The sequence below is a fragment of the Ursus americanus genome, chromosome X, assembly GCF_024610735.1.
Source record: "Ursus americanus isolate L20-20 chromosome X, mUrsAme1.1.p, whole genome shotgun sequence".
Lineage (NCBI taxonomy): Eukaryota > Metazoa > Chordata > Mammalia > Carnivora > Ursidae > Ursus > Ursus americanus.
The window spans coordinates 84940516-84954323 of NC_142164.1; the positions used below are offsets into that span (position 1 = coordinate 84940516).

The 13808-nt window shown below is 34.4% G+C and overlaps 1 protein-coding gene across 7 annotated transcripts in view; it reads right to left on the reverse strand.

Moving 5' to 3' along the window:
* KDM6A (lysine demethylase 6A) overlaps positions 1-13808 on the reverse strand; it is a 201829-nt gene that overhangs the window by 27342 nt on the left and 160679 nt on the right. For all 7 annotated transcript variants that reach the window (XM_045812868.2, XM_087860317.1, XM_087860316.1 and 4 more), the window contains 6 exons: positions 9367-9496; positions 7758-7863; positions 6952-7157; positions 4936-5000; positions 4786-4860; positions 4075-4223 (listed from right to left, as the gene is read on the reverse strand). In XM_045812868.2, the coding sequence (XP_045668824.2) occupies positions 4075-4223; positions 4786-4860; positions 4936-5000; positions 6952-7157; positions 7758-7863; positions 9367-9496 (731 nt within the window). The remainder of the gene's footprint in view (positions 1-4074; positions 4224-4785; positions 4861-4935; positions 5001-6951; positions 7158-7757; positions 7864-9366; positions 9497-13808) is intronic.

Consider the following 13808-nt stretch of genomic DNA (forward strand, 5'->3'; position numbering starts at 1 on the left):
ACATAAAGAGGAGATATAAATCAAGGATAGAGCATCAAGATTTCAGAAATAAATCCATACATCTGTGGTCAATGGATTTTCAACAAGGGTGCTAAGACCCTTCTATAGAGGAAATAGTCGTCTAACAAACAGTGCTGGGACAACAACTGGATATGTAAAAGCATGAATTTGGACCCTTAACTCATATAAAACCACATATAAAAATTAGCTTAATATGGATCAAATATCTGAACACAAGAGCTGGAACTACAAAATCTAAGAAGAAAAATAGGGGTAAAACTTTACAACCCTGGATTCAGCAGTGGTTTCTTACATATGATACCAAAAGCACATGCAACCAAACAAAAAAATGGATAAACTGAACTTAATCAAAATTAGAAATTTTTGTGCATCAAAGAACACTATCAAGAGAATGAAGTAACAACTTAAAGGATAGGAGGAAATATCTGCAAATCATATGATACGGGATTAATCATATATCTGATAAGGGATCAATATGCAAAATATAAGCTCCTACTACTCAACGACAAAAGGACAAACAACTGAATTTAAAAATGGGCAAAGGTTACATCGGAAACCGGGGATGTACTGTATGGTGACTAACATAATATAATAAAAAATCATTAAAAAAATAATAATAAATAAAACCATTTTAAAGAAAAAAATAATAAAATAAAAATGGGCAAAGGACTTGAACGGACAATTTCCCAAAGTAGACAATATAATATAATGGCCAGCAAGCACATGAAAATCAAAACCACAGAGAAAAACCACTTCACATCCATTGGGTTGGCCATAATAAGAAAAAATGGAAAATAATCAGTGTTGGTGAGGACGTGGAAAAACTGGAACTTTTATACACTGCTAGCATGAATGTAAAATGGTACAGGTACTGTGGAAAGCAGTTTGGCAGCTCCTCAGAAAGTTAAACATAGAATCAGCATATGAACCAACAGTTCAAATCCTAGGTATATAACCAAAAGAACTGGAAACAGGGATTCAGACAAATACTTGCACCTGAATGTTCACAGAAACACTATTCACAACAGCTAAAAAGTGGATTCAACCCAAATGTCCATCAACTGATGAGCAGATAAACAAAATGTCCTAAATCCACACAATGGAATATTTGGCCATAAAATGGACTGAACCATTAATATGATACAGATGAACCTCAAAAACATGCTGAGTGAAAGAAGCCGGACACAAAAGGGAACATGTTATATTATTATTCCCTTTATATGAAACATCCACAACAGGTAATTCTATAGAACCAGAAAGCAGACTACCAGTTGCCAGGGGCAGAAGGAAGTGGGAAATGGGGAGTTAAAAAGCTAAATGGGTACGAGGTCTCCTTTTGGGACAGATGACAATCTCTTGGAACTACACAGAGGTGATGGCTACACAGTATAGTGAATGTGCACTAAATGCAACTGAACTGCATTTTAGTTTTAAAAGGATTAGTTTTGCTGTATGGTTTTTACCTCACTAGAGAAAAATGTAGCTGCTCTCACCATACCCTGTGTCTTTTACACATGATAGTATGACGTGAAGATGGTACTCTTAATACTTACAAACTGTCTCTCACCAGGGGCAGATGGTTGGAATTGTACATGGTATGGACTCTAAAATAAAATTTAGCACTAATTATAATTAGAGACGCTGAAATCCCACTGTCAAATTCAAAACGTTCGGGGTAGAGCCTGAGAGCATTTCTATAGCTTAGAACATACATGACTGATCGTAAAGTCCATGAGGTAGGTAACACATTTATCTATGTAACTCCAGAAACAAAGTGTTTGCCCCATAAAAAAGTAGTCAACATAATTTTTTAAAAATTGAATTAAACTAATTAAACTATCCATTTCTTCTAACATCGAGTTGTCTAATATAGTAACCAACCGAAATGGGGTTTATATGAGCTGAGATGTGCAGAACCTATAAAGTACATACTGAATTTCCAAGACTTAATATGAAAAAAAAAAAAAGTGAAAAATCCCATAACTTTTATATTAATTAGAAGTTGAAATGGTAAGATTTGGATATACCAGGCTAAAATTATTTTCACCTATTTTGTTTTACATTGAAATGACTACTATAAAACTTTAAATCATATATATGACTTGCATAACATATCTACTAGACAGCATTACTCTAAGGGAATTCCTTAGAGAATGCTTCAGTGTTCCACAGACACTTCTGAAAAACTAATGCCTTATATACAAACTGAAAAAAAACCCAAACAGTTCAGACACAAGTGACAAAGAAGTCATCTACCAAGTTTGATTTTCCCCGATTTGTAATGAAAAACTGCATTCTTTTTGAGTTGCAGGTATTATTTACATAAAATAATTCAAATTGGAATGAATCTTAAAAGAACCAATCCAATACTGCATACTTAAGAAAAATGAACTCTTGGGGCGCCTGGGTGGCACAGTTGGTTAAGCATCCGACTCTTAGTTTTGGCTCGGGTCTTGATCTCAGAGTTGTGAGATCAGGCCCCGTGTTGGGCTCCACACTCCTTGCAGAGTCTGCTTGAGATTCTCTGTCCCTCTCTCTCTGCCCCTCCCGCTCATGCTCTAAAATAAATAAGTAAATCTTTAAAAAAAAAATAAAAAGAACTCTACATAGAGTTCAAATAACTTGCCCAGGATTTACATCAGTGTCTAAATGGCAAAGTGAGGAGCATAGAGCTCTTCTGCCATTTATTCCAGAATTGTTTCCACTTCACCCAACTATGGATAAAATATCACAGAATTGGGCTTCCAATGGCTTGAAGATAAAAACTACTACAACGTGATGGTTCTAAATCCTGGCTGTAGTATAATCCTCTGGGGAACTTTTTAAAATATATTGTAGCTGATCCCAATCTCCAGAGGTTAATCAACAATTTATTTATTTTATTTTTATTTTTATTTTTTAAGATTTTATTTATTTGACAGAGACAGCCACCAAGAGAGGGAACACAAGCAGGGGGAGTGGGAGAGGAAGAAGGAGGCTCCTAGTGGAGGAGCCTGATGTGGGGCTCGATCCCAGAACACCGGGATCACGCCCTGAGCCGAAGGCAGACGCTTAATGATTGCGCCACCCAGGCGTCCCATCAACTATTTATTTTTAAGAGAGATTCTAATGAGCAGTCAGGACTCGGAATCCACTGATCTATGTTCCCCAGAAGCAAGCATAGGCCTATTTTGAAACAACTTTGTGGCTGCAATTCAAGAAGCAGGTGACAAAGCAGGTTTTCAAACCATGGCTGCTTCAAGTTGCAAACAGAAACATCTGATGGTGATATGCAGCCTACAGGCACTGGTATATAAGTGAACTTGTTATCACCAGTCATTTGCCCTAATTTTTAAATATTTTGAACACCACTTGGAAATTTCATGTCAATCCAAGGAAACACAAAAAAGATAGTATATTAGTGTTGGACAGAATTTTAAGTTTAAAACCAATGTAATTCATCTTACAAATGAAGAAAAAGACCCAGAGAAGGAAATGTGACTTGCCAAAAGTGATGAGCCCAGTTAATAGGAAGTCCAGACTGGATATCAGGAGGACTCAAGCAATGTCTCCCCATCAAGTGCTTTGTGTGAACTGTGTGTTGCAACCCAGAGGATTACAACCTCTACTTCCTTACTTAAATGAAACAGAATGGAACAGATTAGAAAATGTATTACTCTATGGAACTGTTCTTGTATACACATATGTGCACAAAGTCATAAAATGTATTTCTTAGTGTGACTGCGGCAAAAAGAAAAGTTTAGAAAAAACTGTATCCTATCACTCTGCAGGAGATGGGATCAACAACAGTCTCTAAGCCACAGGGACTTTCCCAGGAGTGCTCCAATGACCCTTTTCCAGATTAAACTGCTATTGTTTCAGGACTATTCTATTTTAAAAAAGATAATATAAAGGGGAAAAATCTTAATAATACAAGTCAAACCTTATAACAGGAGTAATCCTTTCAGTTTCATTCACTGTAAATGAAAGAATCTGGTGCTCTTTTGCATGTTTCATATTTTGATTATTTCTGTTTTTCAACTGTAGGAGATAATGTTAGTTCATAGAAGTTACCTGGTGTTCTGCTTCCTGGAACTTTCATGTATAGCTGAACTGTGTTCATGCCCAGTATGGTATGACCAACGTGGCTTAGAAGATTTCCTGCTGATACGACACGCACAAAAGCAGGAAGTTTAGTCAGCTCATGTAGCTGCAACTTCCACCTGCAATAAAATAACAGATTAAGAGTGAAATCCTGCTACAAATATTTGTGGAAGTTAGCCATTTCTTCAAAAACTTTGTGTCCCAACCCGAAAAACAATGAAATCTATAAATACTGTACTTCTGCATAGGAAACACTGAAATGCTTAATTTTTTCAATTTTTCCAAAGAGAACTTCCTAATGAAAAAGAGGCATAAACATGACTGAGTTAAAAACAGAACAAAAATACTGAGTAAATGAAAGAAAAAAACCCGACTTCCTATTTTTGTAAATGTTGTATAATTTTATAAAATTATTATACATTATTAATCATAAAATGTAACTTTATGATTCTGTACTTAGCTTATAGTCAGGGTCTTGATGAAAACCTGTATAAGAGTTTTAAGTAAAGAAAATAACTTCATGGTAAAACCTAGCAAAAGTAATTTATCTAGAACTTGTGTATCAACTTGGAAAAATGACAAGGAAGGAAAGAGAAGAGGAAGGAAATTGTAGACAATTCTCAGTCTTGCAGGGGATACCTTTTTGCATCAGTTCACAGAAATACTACTATGAAGACTTACTTTTTGTCATCAGACAGGTCAATGTTGGTCCCAAACTTTATGGTTTTAAAGGGTCCTTTCCTCCTCCTCCCAGAACTTAAAAAAAGAGAGACAATATTAGAAACATGCTTTTTAAACAGAAATACTAAGTGGACATTAAAAATGACTTACTTATCTGAGGATGTAGATTCACTATCTGAGTGGTCTTTATGGTGACTTCTTTTCTCATTTTCTTCCTATAGATTAAGCAAAACGCATTCTTGTTTAGTATTCCACAGCCAGCTATCCTTTCTATCATGCAACTATAAAGTTCACACCTAGACTGAAGATACTGTCTATGTTTGGAAGCTAAGTTTCTATAGGCCTCTTCCACATGAAAATTCCTTCAAAGACCACACTTTAAATAAAAACCCAAGAAAAGTCAATGCTCACCACCCATAAGCATGGTATCCAACCTCCTCAGCCACAAAGTTATCTTAAGAATTCTTTCTTAATAACATTCTTCTATAAGGGGAGAAATCTACAGATTTTCATTCTTGCCCCATTTTTAAGAGGAGAGAAAAAAAAAATTTTTTTTAATTGAGAGGCCTATTCATCTTGATTATAAATTTTCTAAACTAGTAGCGGTGTATGGATGTGCATGTAACTATATATGTGTAAGGGTAGAAGGTAAGATGTTCTCTATGGACAAATGGAAGAAATTCTCCCTGGGTTAAATCTTTTCTTCCACAATGGATCATACACGAACGGTAACACATTTACAACATTAGTAGGAAAATAAGTGCTGCATCAATATAGGTGCTTTTCAATGCAAATATTACTATTATTTACAATTTTGGGGTCACAGATACAATATCTCTTAACACTGTCCTACTAATTGAGTTAGCAATACTTAGTACATTTTGGCCTCTCTCCCTTTAAATGTACAGTTTCTAAACATTTGTCGAATTTATCACATGTAATGGTCCATGCCTTCAAAGCACACAAAAAGGCATCTTTTCTTTGGTTATGGATCCCATGCCATAAAAATACTCCACCTCTTACGATCTTTGCTGAAAGTCTGAACTAGAGATTCATATAGACAATTCACTGCAACTCATTAAAGCTGCAGGACAATTCTGATTAGACGAATTTCACTGTAGGATATAGGGAATGGTAGTGAGAAAGAAATACAAATACACAATTCACAGGTACAAATGTTGCCTTCATTGAAAATGTGAACTCGAGGCAGAATTTTAAACAGATAAGCAAATCTGATGAATTACAAATTAAAGACTTGCAGGCACATATTAAGTTTTAGCTGTAGGATATGTACAAAACAACTTAGCAGTACAGACAAGTATGTGAGTAATACATTTAATAAACTCATTTTTGTGGATGTTTTATGTTCACTTTGTGGGAGAATTCACAAAGTTCTCATTATAGTGCTAAAGGATTTTGGTAATGATTCACTGCTGAAATGCCTGAGTCTTTAATAATAATCCTCTGATTATTTTTCTGCTTTGTTTTTTAATTTTCCATATATTTTGAAATAATTTATGCCTCTCCCTCAGTTTTCGCTTTCAGACTGAGGCCGGTAAGAACAACATTAATCCTTCCTGGAGGCCGTATCTATCAGATAATACTAACCTGGTAGAGGAGAAAAATGGGAAGGCACAAGACTAGGAATTTGGCAAGCATAAAGCAATCCTGAGACTTACTTTATCCTCTGATTATCAGTGGCTCTCAATCAGAGGCAATTTTACCCTCCAAGGGATATCTGGCATGTCTGGAGACCTTTTTGACTGTTTCAACTGGGGTAGAAGGTTAAGGGGTGTGCTACAGGCACCTAGTGGAGAGAGGTCAGGGATGCTACCAAACACCCTACAATATATAAGACAGCCTCCCACACCAATGTATTATCCAACCCAAAATGTTAATAAAGCCAAGACTGAGAAAGCCTGCTTTAAACAGAAACATCCCAGGGATGAGGGAGACATCTCACTAGACAGTAACAATATTTACTTTATCAACCCACAGGCTTGCTTAGATTTTACCAAGTGCAAACTGCAAAGCACTTACACAGTATTTCATGTAACTACAAAATAATGAGATGCTTACAAAAGAAATGTGCCCTTTCAAAATAAAAGAACATAAAACAATAAAATATTCTAAGAATAAAATAACGTTCAAGGAATAAACACTTACCCTCAATGATTCCTGGAAGGAGGAGGCCTGGTACTGTGCATATTTAGCAATTGTAGTATGAGATCGATTACTTTCACAATGCCAGATTTTCTTCGTTCCAGTAGGATCCCAGTTTTCGTCTGCTGGCTGCAACAACTGTGTCCTCACTTCCACCATATGCTCATTGTTAGCTTCCACCAAAGTTTTGGTAGAGAAAAGTCCCAGGTCTTCATAAATAAATAAATGTAGTTAATAAATGAAAATTACATTTGGAATAATACATTAAAAGTGCTTTTATTAAGAAAAAAGGAAAATGTTTTATGGCATTCCGTTCAGTTCCCCTAAAAACCAACCAGGGCCTCTGCACAACCTGAGCATCGGGCCAGGTTTACACAACCAGACGATGAAGCCCCAGACCTAATTATCATGCCACGAACAAAGGCGGAATCAAGGGGCAGGCACTAGTTAGGAGGCTACAGTCTTCTTGGTAGCACTGAATTTTATCTACATTTTGTATTAAAAATTCTTTCATTAGATAACCTAAATCACAACTGTAATTACATAATTAGACCAAAATAAAAGCTAAATTTAAAAACCACCAGTAAATTAATTGCCAGGAACCAATACTGTCATTGTATCTTCACATTATGGATTAAAGAAGTGATACAAACCACATACACACACACACACAGAGTTACAGCCAGAAAACATTAAAATGAAAATGTGAAAACTGAAAAACTAAACAGAATTATTTCTGCCAGTGCTTTAAGAGTCACAGATAACAAAGGAAATATAAAAATGTTTCCTTTTCCTTATTTAAAGCTTACCCAACTTAAGAGCTCCAGCAAGGCCACGTATTACTGTAACAGGGTTGTTTGGATTTGTACAAAATTGGTGTAATGGAGGAAAGAAAGCATCACGTTTATTTTCCAACTGTAAAATTAAAACATATGGTTAGATCTCTGGGAAACAGACCGTTTATTTAAATATTATGCCAAATTCATATTCATCATTTATTGAAATTTCAACAATGCACCCTGTAATTTCTATTTTATATTTCACAGCATTTTATCACTGTATCTTTTGATCCTAATTGTAATTAGATAGTAACCACATACATCTCTCTTGTCCACTGTATCTTGAACAAAATATGAGGGAAGAAATAAAATTGAGACTTCAAAATCATAGTGATTTAAATATTATTCAATTTTATAAAGGAAGAAAATCCTATCACATGCTACAACGTGGATAAACCTTGAAGACACTATGTTCAGTGAGAATAAGGCAGTCACAAAAAGAAAAATTGTGTATAATTTTACTTATATGAGGTATCTAATGTAGTCAATTTATAGAAACATTAACTGGTGGTTACCCAGGGGCTGAGGAAACCAGGGAAAAGGGAGTTGCTATTTAATGGGTACAGAATAAGATGAAAAGGTTCTGGAAAAGTGTTTTGCAACAATGAGAATATTACTTAACACTACTGAACTGTGTATTTAAAAATAGTTAAGACGGTAAATTTTATATTATGTGGGCTTTTTCTTCACAAAAAGAGAAAAGAAAACCACAAAAGGTCAAAGTGTTTTTAAAAATATTACCAAAGTGAAAAATCAAGCTGAAGACGACTCATAAAAGATAAATCTTAATTTTGCATTTCCCTCTCTCAGACTTCAGTTTAGAAGTTTTATTACACGTCTATCCCAGTGCTTCTCTTACATACTAAAGGATCAATAAATGTTGGTTGGAGGAAGGATTAATATGATAATACTTGGCATCCAAAGGGCAAAGACAGGGCCAAATCTCCAAAAACAAACTTCACAGTTTAAAATTTTTTTCATTTGGGGTAGAACTGGGAGGATGGAAGGAAATGGGGTAGGAGTACCTACTTGGGAGAAACATAGTAAGAGTTGCTTTGATTGAACTTTTATCAACTTCCTACATCAGATGTCTAAATGTTCTTAAAGTAAAACTAACATCCGGTTTTAAATAATCTTCTAAAATTCTTTAAGAAAATGACATACCTATTATCACATTTTATGTTCTCAAGTGCCTTTTTTGAAGGTAATTAAAACACACTTTTGTAGATGCATAAAGCAGAATGAATGTTAAGGTCCACACAACTAGTAGAATGCAGATTTAAAACCCAGCGTAAGCTATACTTTTAGGTGGTTTCTGCCTAATACTGTCAAAATTGGGGGCAGTAAGAAAGTATTCCTCACTAATGTAATCATGGTTAGTAACTGATAAGGCATATTTTAAATGCTGTTATGAAGTCTTTCTGAATACATCTTTTTTCCCCCAAAACATTCAAGCTACTGCCAGTAATTTTAATGTTTCCTAAAGGGCGTCCACATTAATTTAAAGCAAGATCTTACGAAAGACAGGTAGGTGCAAACACCGGTATAATTTATTTCTAGTCAGTCAATTCAGACTCACATAAATACTAGGTGTAGGTGGATTCAACTTGTCCTTTGGCAAGGGAGGGTATGGTGAAGATGGTGGTCTTGGAGGCGGACATTTATCCAATAAAATGCTACTGTTAGATAAGCCATTTTTACCTAGATTCCTTAAAAAAAAAAAAGAAGAAGGGAGAATAAATCAGCTGTACATTTATTTAGAAAACAGAAAAAAAAATCCTGAATTAAGTCCTAATTAAGTTACTGGGCAGCTGCACAAATCCAGGACATTTGCATCTATCAGAAAAAACTAAGAACAATTATTAATTTCAGCAAATACTCAGCTTCATTCCTCTATTTTCATTGAAGTAAAGTAATAGAAAAAATAAACACACGAATTATTGATGACAATCCTTATTTTGCTCATAATTTTCCAATTATTTTCCTCACCTAAAGAACAAACACAAATTCCAATTTCCTCTCCACCATCTTCTACCATCAGTCTTTCCATTAAACATTAAAACAGTAACTTGAACAAAAAGGTCTAGATAATAGTAAAAATAGAATACGTCTTTCTTCCTATGTCTCATCTCAGCAATTCTATCCAGAATATCTTTGTGATAATTCTCAAACCCAAAAAGATCTGTACCTTTTTCCCTCTCAAATCTGAAATGAATTTTCTGTGTAACTCCTTGACTAATAAAATTCAGCAAGACTCCAATCTACTGAACTTTATGGAAAGTATTTATACCAGTATTTTAAATGAGGCATATAACTGTTATCTATTCTCTGATATTCTATGTAATTATTACTTATTAGTGTTGGGGTTTCTTTTCCTTTAATGGGTTAAAGTATCATGTTTGTTAAGTTATAAATTCTTCAAATGTGGCAGAATTATTTCCAAACTGTAACTCTTTTAGTGTTAAAAAAAAAAATTTTTCCCCCTACTTCTTAGAAAAGTCTATACGCAACTCAGAAAATCAGCCAGATATAATTTTGAGCTTTCAATTCATTCCAGGTTAACTTCACCCAATTATTTCAATTCATTCCAGGTTAACTTCACCCAATTATTATAAGTTCAAAAATAATCAATGCATTAAAATATCAAGTACTTTACCACCACAGTTTTAGTTAAGAATGTGAAATTTCTAATTATGGCGGGGAGTTAAACTTAGTAATTTTACTCACTGAAGAAGGAATTAGCAATTTTTCATCATAAATTATAGAATACAAGTTGAAGCAAAATTAATTTCCCTTATCTTGCTACGTTTTTGCCAAACTGAAAAAAAAAACCCTTACAAATCATCCTGTTTTGTTGGCATTAATGAAAACTAAGGCTTGAAATTCCACTGCTACTAACTTTTTTGAGACGTTACACTAAATAGAATCATGGATGTTATTTTCTTAACTTCTTCAACTGTAACCCCGAGTAAAAACAAAAGTGTTCATGGCAGGTCTCAAAGGAATGAATTAAGCTTAAAATAACTGATTTTTTTTAAAAGTATGTGAAATAGTTATTAAAGTGAAATTTTAAGTTCAACTAACAATTAAAGCTAAAGGTTAAACAAATGAATATTCTATCACAACATCTCTCAACAAAGCATTGAGTGTCCTATACATTTAAAGATAGGCATTTAAGCTTTTAAATTTAGGTATAAAATCAGTACTAATTTATAAATTCCATGGAAGTAGAAAATAGGTGGTTGACACTGGTAAAGAAACAATTCGAGTATTATCATTAAATCAATGCAAAATAAACATTCACTTACAATATACATGTAAATAACTGGTTTTCATGCTGAATTGTGTATCTGCCACTCATTAACTTTGGGATTTACACAAAATATGACTCTGAATACATAATATTTGTTTTCTAGAGGAGATAAATGTACAATATAGTAAATGATTAATATTTTAAGAAACTGGAAGATATGGACCACGCATTAAAACTGTACCATAAAAGAACATCTCATGCTAATTAAATGTGGCACCAAAATTTAAGCTTCTACAGCATTCTGGACACTGAGAGATGAGACTGGAAAACAGGATTTGATAGATTAGCAGAATTCTGCCTCCATCATTTCTACAGTTCTGTAACAAAAGAAAAAAGGGAAATGGGAAAGTACGATAATAAAAATACAGCTGCTTTTATTTTAAAATAGAAAAGAAAAAGGTGGCAGGGGGGGAAGGTGAGACACGACTAAGGAAACGGATATTGATTGAACCACCAAATGCTGCAATTACAATTTTAAACCATAAAAGCAGCAAAGGTATTGTAATCGCTTTTTGATGTATAGCACTGGTCACCGTAACACAAAGATGAACCAAAAAAGACTCAGATTAAAAATAACCAACACTTTAAAAAGTAACTATATATGTGAAAATAAGAGGGTAGTCAGAATAAACCATGTAATCAAATTGTATCTAGCAGTTTCCTACTGTATTGCAAACACTGACTCCCTGCTTTCTTGAGGTCAAGTCTGAAGCAAACAGGAACTTCCCTGAAGGAACTGATGTAGGCAGTTGTCTATATAATGACTATAAGCTTTTTCCATTGAAAACACACTTATCAGTCCTACTGCGAAGGACAGAACTGTGCATAACAGGAAAAGACTATCTTCTGAACATGTAAGTGTCCAACACTGTTTATAATACTTCAAAAGCCAGGGTAATGAAACTAATATAACAACGTGAAGTGGAGAAAGGCGTTGAAGAAAGAAAATACTATCCCATTTTAAATACTTTTCTCTCACTTTGAAACTTTCCCCAAGCAAAGTAGAGTAGGAAACAATTAGTCATTGCCCAATTCCTTACATAATTGGCTTAAACTTCTTTCAAATTTACCCATATCATTTGGTAGATAAATGAAGAAGTGCTCTGTAAGTAAACCAATCTACACTTTAATTAACTTTGGTTATGAAGCTCCTAGACCAGAGACATCAAGTCTCTTGAGCCTAAGTCACTTTCCTCTTTCAAGTTCTGGATTCCTGCACGGCACAGGACATCACCAACAGAAATGGTAAACCTGATGCCTACAATTTGCTATCTTGACTTTTCTCTAAAGATTTGTATCTCTAATTTATCAGAGCATTTTTGGTCTCTTCATTAATAAACCAAGGCCTATAGTTACTAAAATAACCGAAGCAACCCCAGGGATCCATAGTGTTTTGATGTATCTAGCCACTTAACAAGTGTATGGTGTGTGTGTGTGTGTGTGTGTAATGCATAATATGCATGTATATGTATATATAAACACACAGACACATATATAATTAAGTCTCTGTAAAAAGGCAAAATTGTCTTTTAAGAGCTAAACCTAAAAATAAAACTAAAAGAATGTACTTAAAAATTCTGAAGTAAATATTTATATATACCTGAAGGGTGAGACGGAACATTATAATTTTTAATATATTAAGAAACACAGTCACACCTAGGTGCCCACAGCATAAGACTTTTATTAATGAAAACTTACGGTACCTGCTACTATACACTGTTTATAACTTGCACTTCCATGCAACTCTTTGACAATATTCCTCCAGAATACCCTTAGGTCCCATGTAGTATATGATATTAGTTTCGGACCTCTAAATTTTCCTCCATTTTCTAGAAACTGTCCTGAGATTAGAGAGAGTGGAAGAGGGAGGAAACCCCTGCTCCAGCAGAGTGATGGCAGCAGTATCTAGGAAACAGGACAAGAGGCCCTAAGACCCGAGTGGGGAGCAGGGAGAAGGCAGCACAAACTGGCAGTGAGCCTAGGCACTGTGTTTAAGGAGAACTCAGGATAACATTCGATCTGAACATTAAAGCACACCTACTTTCTATTAGGCCCAAAGTTAAAATGCATGCCAGTGTAACATCTACACAAAAGACTAACATAAAAAGCTTAAATCAAATTTAGAAATTCAGTAATCACACTATATGCTTTAGAAGAACTTGGTTCAATTTAGAGATCATCCAATGTGGTTTGACATGAAAAATGAAAAATCCTGTAAGACAGTTAAGATTAATTATAGTAGTTACCATATTGTAGGCCACTGGGGAAAACGCTGCCAACAATGTGGACCCAATAGACAACACAAAGAAAATAATAAAATATGAAAAAGATGTAATTTTTGTCTATGTCAGAATAAAGGTGACAGCTTAATAGTGAAAAACAACGGACAGAAAATGAAAAGTAATGAAAAATAAAACACAGACCAAAAGGTATTTTAAACAAACTCAAAAAGTCTTTAAAGAAAAAGAACTATAGTATATTTACAGCAGTGAAGTTCCAATATCGCTTAATTATAACTCTTACATGCAAAAGTAATTCTTCTCCCTACTCCATTGCTTCTACCCCACGCTCCTCCCAAGCGGCAAACTATAGGATAACATTTAGCTTCATCTTACTCATTAGCGACAAACATTTAATGGTTGATCCATAATACCTTCTAATAAAGTAATCTAAATAGTAGAAATGATAACCATACTTTCAGACTCCAA